This window comes from Danio rerio, chromosome 2 (genome assembly GCF_052040795.2).
Source record: "Danio rerio strain M-AB ecotype USA chromosome 2, GRCz13ab, whole genome shotgun sequence".
NCBI classification, from domain to species: Eukaryota; Metazoa; Chordata; class Actinopteri; order Cypriniformes; family Danionidae; genus Danio; species Danio rerio.
The window spans coordinates 6,985,001-6,991,656 of NC_141022.1; the positions used below are offsets into that span (position 1 = coordinate 6,985,001).

General features: G+C 40.5%; 3 protein-coding genes across 3 annotated transcripts in view; all 3 read right to left on the minus strand.

Moving 5' to 3' along the window:
- LOC141377738 (meiotic recombination protein REC8 homolog) overlaps positions 1-4,582 on the minus strand; it is a 57,331-nt gene extending 52,749 nt beyond the window's left edge. Inside the window, exon 1 of the mRNA XM_087240416.1 lies at positions 4,417-4,582. The gene's annotated coding sequence lies outside the window, so the exon portion shown is untranslated. The remainder of the gene's footprint in view (positions 1-4,416) is intronic.
- Positions 1-6,656, minus strand: part of LOC147846195 (uncharacterized) — a 1,020,765-nt gene that overhangs the window by 60,698 nt on the left and 953,411 nt on the right. The gene's annotated exons all lie outside the window — the stretch shown is intronic.
- On the minus strand, positions 2,305-3,330 carry arl14 (ARF like GTPase 14). The gene is given in 1 exon segment (NM_001099983.1): positions 2,305-3,330. A coding segment is annotated over 1 exon segment (606 nt). The 5' UTR covers positions 3,319-3,330; the 3' UTR covers positions 2,305-2,712.

A 6,656-nucleotide genomic window follows, 5' to 3' on the forward strand; every position in this document is an offset into this window, starting at 1 on the left:
ACAATATGTCTGTGAATTGTCCGTAAAAGTTTTTTTTTTTTTTTTTTTTTTGGGATTGGCGCCACGCAATCATGCAAGTTGATTTTTACAGGTCAGAGTTCCCCAAACTTGACATCTACTTTGCAACATGTTGCACAAACTTGTTTCCAGTCTACTGCATTCACGTGTGTGTGTGTGTGTGTGTGTGTGAATGGAAGTCTGAGAAGTGTAGTGACCACGGCTTAATGTTATTCAAGGGCAAATTTGTAGTCTGCAAAATTTATTCTGCAGATGAAGCTAAAATATTAAAGGGTGCAGTAGGTGATCTGTCTTAACACAAGCTGGTTATGGTCTGTTTAAAACCCAGCCGCTCCCCTGTCCAAATCCATGCTTCCTAAAATCCCAATTTAAAAATGACTGAAGACAACCCACTATATCAAGGGTGTCAAAGTCAATCCCTAGAGGGCTGAAGCCCTGCACAGTTTAGTTCCAACCCTGCTCCAACACACTTGCCTGTAGATTTCAAACAAGCCTGAAGGACTCGATTAGTTTGATCGGGTGTGTTTAATTGGGGTTGGAACTAAACTGTGCAGAGCTGCGACCCTTTTGGAACTGAGTTTGACACTTGTGCACTGGATCGTGTCATGCACCAGGTAGAAAACTTTATAGTGCTATTCAGAATGGAGAAATATTCAGAACATTGTTTAAACATTTATTTGCAATGGAAAAGAAAAAAACAGCTCAGGAGTGCACTTAATCTAATAAATAAATCTTCTATAGCCCCTTAAAATAACTTTCATTTTCTGAGTGAAAGTAAAAACTGCACCTTAAAGAAACTGTTTAAATAATATGCTGTATTAATATGCTCATGAATTATAGATACAAAAAAGTGTGGTTCAAGTCTAAAGTCAAAACTGTCAAATAAATAAAATACAAAACAACACATTCACATTTTTTAGCACATGAAAAACATTTCACAGCACATCTCAATAAATAAATTCATGAATTATAACTTAAGAAAACATTTCGTAGGGATTCAGGACTAATCCCCATACCCCCCCTCCCCCCCATCTCCTGCCCACCCGTAAAAAAACAAAAATTTTCAGTCCTTTCTAGGGTTACATCTTGTGAAAACTCTGTTTAGATCTCTTTGGTTCATGTTGTGCTCGTGTTTTACCCAGGACAACAAAGCCAGTCATACATTTTCTTTGTTTGAATATACACTTGTCAACATTTGAAATGGATCATCACCTTTAACCAAACTACTGAACACCCATTCTTATCCAGGGACAATTTTTGATTCACTTTGAACGTTGACTAAAGTACATAAGCTGAAAAATGAAGCTTTCTATTGGTGGTTTGTTAGGATAAGACGAGAGTATTTGCAGACATGAATGTTAAATGTCTAAATCAGGGGTGTCCAAACTCGGTCCTGGAGGGCCGATATCCTGCACAGTTTAGTTCCAACTACCTTCAACAAACCTCAGAAGTTTCTTGGACACCTAGAAAGAGCTTGATTAGCTGGCTCAGGTGAGTTTAACTGGGGTTGGAACTAAAATATGCAGGAGATCGGCCCTCTAGGACCGAGTTTGGACACCCCTGGTCTTAATGAAGTGCTTAGCTGTGCACATTACTAATCAATAATTGAGTTTGGACATTTACAGTGGAAGATGATTTTTACTTAGCATTAGGGCTGGGCGATCAATCAAAAAGTAAATTGACATTCATAACCTTTAATTGACCTAAATTTTCCAGAACGTTTTTTTAAATTAGTTTCCATATGTGTTACGTGACCCCTCTCTGTTAAAGGCCGAGGCTAATTTATACCTCTGCGGCCACTTTGCAGCCACATCTGATCTCTGGTCAAGTAGGATGATGGACTCATTCTTGAGCAGGGGTATCCAAACTCGGTCCTGGAGGGCCAGTGTCCTGCAAAGTTTAGTTCCAACCCCAATCAGACACACCTGGGTTACGTAATCAAGCTCTTAATTGCCTTAACACACCTAATAGGATGTTTCAAGAAAGCCAAGTTGGAGTTAAAATCTGCAGGACGCTGGCTCTCCAGGACCGAGTTTGGACACCCCTGTTCTTGAGCCTTACTTTGCACTACATTGACGGTGATTGGAAGCTACGCCAAAGATGCCTTTAGACGGCTTATAAAACTTGTCAGTAAACTATGAGGGCAAAAAAAAAATTAAATAGGTAAATGTTTAATAATCGTAATCGAGTTAAAATGTTCAATTAATTAAGATTTTGATTTTAGGCCAAATCGCCCAGCCCTAATAAGTATTTTAATCATTTCTGGCTTAAATCCATAATTTCTACCCATTTCATTGCCAACTTAAGACTGGTTTTGTGGTGCCGGGTCAGCTGTTGGTCAATATTTTGCTTAAAATGAACCATACAGACATAATCAATTCAGTTAAAGCAAACCAAGTGTGAAAACACCCTCCGTTTCTCATCGAATCCTTTCACATGACCCTGAACAGTACTTTACAGTGATAATTCATGATAAACATTTTACTTTGGCAGAATGGAGACATTTTTCTTTATAAAACTATATCTCACTCAGCCTTGGTCATTATAATAATCTATCTCTGAGTGATATTTTGCAAGTCAAGGTAGCATATTGCATGTTTTGAACACTTCAGGATTGCACGTACTGTAATTACATCCCACTGTAGTCAGGACAGCACTGAGCCTACAATAAAAGTTAATGAGTGACCACAGGCGCTACTTCTTTTGTATAACAGATTTAGCTCTTATATACTTGACGGTCTCTTTGATGTTATTGTCGTCGGGTGTCATTTTCACCAGGTGTGCCATTCGTCTGAAACCGTCCACCAGACCCGCTCCGGTCAGAGCCGAACACGGCTGAATAAACCAGTCTCGGTCACTGCAGCTCTTTCTCAGGTTAAACTGCTCTGTGATCTCGGTTACCGTCGCAGCCCCTAAAATATCCTGCTTGTTGGCAAGAACCACCACCGGGAGCCCCCTGAGGTGCTCGCTTCTTAGGGACTGCTCCAGGACGCCCATGGCCTCGTCCAGACGTTTAACATCAGAGGAGTCCACGACGAACACAATCCCAGCCGTGTCCTGGTAAAAGTTCCTCCAGAACGCTCGCATCTTGGCCTGACCTCCAACGTCCCACACGGTCAGGCTGATTTTATCCCGGTTCTTCTTGGCTTCGATCATCTCCACGTTGAATCCGATGGTAGGAACCGTGTGGAAGTTCTCATCGTATTTCAGTTTGTATAGAAGAGTCGATTTCCCAGCATTGTCCAGTCCTAGGAGGAGTATACGTGCTTCGGGTTTGTGCCTGGATCCTGAATGTCCCATTGTGAAATGTCAGACGTTCACACAAACACTTCTCACGGCGTTCTCTCAGCAAATGTGAGTTTACATTAGAGGGTGTCTGCGTTACTCAGTAATGTATTATAACTCGCTTATCATAGCTCTGTATGATTAATGGGTCAAAGTATCACAGGACACCTCCCTAATGATATGCTAAGAATGCCTGGAACGGTGTCCATGTCTAAAAACACATCTATTAATGTACATGTTGAGATGTAGAGTCGAATATTCCACGATTAAAGAAAACAAAAACACTTTCATGGAATATTGTGTCAAGTTCATCAAGGATGAAAACAGGAATGGTCCAGTTTCAAGTAAAATGTGATGGATTCTGACTTGAAGTCAAGTTGCTTTAGCATAAATAAATAAAAATGAACAAATAAGTGAAGGTTCAAAGTTAAGACTGTTTCCAAGAGACATGTGATCCAAAGTATGATGGTGTCTTCATTGTTCATCAGCTGACCACATGAATGGCAGTTATAACCAGCACACATGCTTAAAAACATCTCTTAAAGCAAACAATGTCTAGAAAAAGTCTGTCAAGAAATGTTGCCAAGCGAAAACCGAACAAAAAATACTTGGCATATCTGACAATCCAACTTCCACTGAGTGAAAATGACAATGGCTCATCATTTAGTAATCCTCAGAAGGGATTTCAGGAAGATAAATGAAAAAAGAAGGAGCAAAGCTCCACATTCAAAGTTTCACCTTTGCCTTGCGATGGTTTTATCAATCCACACCCCTCCAGTTGTATCAGCCACAAAAACTAGTCCAGGGCAGTCTCCGTGACAGCTGCAGCCGCGCCGGCGTCTCTCCAAAGCGGCTTCGTTTTGACCCGCGTCCGGTCGCCATTTCCCCTGCCAAATGCGCTTTTCGCACAACTTTATAGTCGTAAGCGAAGCAAACTCGTTAAAATCAGAACTCCTTGAACCACACTGACCCATGTTTTGCTTCCCGCCTGTTGTAAACTACGCTAAACTCGGCGACAAAACGCACCTTTATACAGCAGCCACGGAACTACTATGTGTGTCAGTTCCAGTAAGAGTGAGTGTGTATGTGCAGATTTATAGAAGGCTTACTCACTGACAACAGGCTCCGGTCTTAGAGGGTTTAGTGCTGGACTCTATTCTGAGGCTTTACACCTGGTCCCGGTTGTCACGATGGACTGCCCAGCATCCGTTAAAGCCCAGTATGTTGCGCGCACGGGCGGTGTACGGTTACCGAGACCGGGATGTGGAAATACGTGTGTGCTGCGGTATGTCAGAAAGAATGCAAACAGCCATGTGTGTCATATGGCTATTATTGTGCTCGTTTTATATTTGTTTCTTAATTTATGAGCTCACGCCGAACCACCTCTGCTGAGGAGAACAACATGCTAACGATTTACATACTGGAAACAATTATATTGTAAAAAATACGATTATTTTAATCAGTTAATCAGGTTTCAATTGATTTAATACATTTTTTAAGTTATACAAAGTTGTAATTTAATATTTTTAGTTTGACAGGTGTAAATTCAGATGACTAAAAAAGTTATTTTGATTGAATAAAATTTTAAGCAGCAGAAATGTCGCCATCATTCATGAGAGGATAAGCTTTAGTCAGTTTTTAGGCTTGGCATTCAGAGTATAAAATGTAGTTAAATATGTGATGATGTGTGATTTTCATAAGGACAGAAAACCGCATAATGGTATACGGGCACGGTGTACGGTTACCGTGTCCGGGATATGGAAATTGTCCTGCGATATGTCAGGGTAGAATGCAAACAGCCTTGACATTTTTTATTGTGTTAGTTTTATTTTTGCTTCTTGATTTACGAGCTCAAGCCTAACCACCTCTACTGAAGAAAACAAAACACTAACATGGAAAACAATTACATACTCGACGCGAGTATACCGAAAATAATTGATGTTATGAATCAGGTTTAATTTGATTAAATAGATTTTTAAAGGTGTACAAAAGTTGTAACTTAATATTTTGCGTTTGACAGATGCAAGTTGAGAGGACTAAAAAAGTTAATTTGATTCAACAAAATTTAAGGCAGCAGAACTGTCATCATGATTTATGAGAGGATCAGCTCTAGTCAGTTTTTAGGCTTGGCATTTAAAGTATTAAATGAGGTTAAATATGCGATGTGTGCTTTTCATAAGGTCAGAAAACCTCATAACAATTCTGCGCACACGTGCGGTGTATGGTTACCGTGTACGGGATGTGAAAATACGTGTGTCCTTCGGTGTGTCAGGAAGAATGCAAACAGACACATGTGCCATATGGCTATTATTGTGCTCGTTTTATATTTGCTTCTTAATTTATGAACTCAAGCCGAACCACCTCTGCTGAGGAGTGCAAAACACTAGAATGTAGCCTAATCAGGTCAGACTGGTTTTAGAGGGGCTTTGACCACTCTTTTTAGCTGGTCTCAGCAGCTGTTAAGACAAGCTAAAACCAGCTAAACACCAGAGTCACTCTTTAGATATTAGAGTGGCATCACTGTTGAGATTCTGTTAGTATCATCATTTTGGTTGAGGTTGAATATTCGATGCTAAATGAAGTTACTCTACCTGACAAAAAGTCTTGTCAATCATCCCAGTTGTGAGAGCAACAAATAATAACTTGACTTCTAGTTGATCATTTGGAAAAGTGGCATAAGGCAACTGCATCCTAATCATCACAAATACTGCAAAAGACCTGTTGGAACCCGCAGGGACCCAAGATTTTCTCAGATAAAAGTCAAGTTTGGTGAAGGAAAAATCATGGTTTGGGGTTATATTCAGTATGGGGACGTGCGAGAGATCTGCAGAGTGGACGGCAACATTAACAGCCTGAGGTATCAAGACATTTGTTCTGCACATTACATTACAAACCACAGGAGAGGGCAAATTCTTCAGCAGGATAGCGCTCCTTCTCATACTTCAGCCTCCACATCAAAGTTCCTGAAAGCAGAGAAGGTCAAGTTTCTCCAGGATTGGCCAGCCCAGTCACCAGGATGAACATTATTGAGCATGTCTGGGGTAAGATCGAGGAGGCTTTGAAGATGAATCCAAAGGATCTTGATAAACTCTGGGAGTCCTCCATTCCAGATGACTTTATAAAGTTTTTTGAGTCATTGCAGAGATGTATAGATGCAGTCCTCTAAGCTCATGGGAGTCATACACAGTATTAATTCTTTCTCCACTGCAGCATGACTTTATATTCTATATGACATCAAAGTTGTTGCAGTGCAATATGGCTATATACCGTCACTCGAACCAATGCACACCTCCCACCAGTGCCGATATACAGCCATATCGCACTGCTACTCTTGTGACATTTCTCATATATGA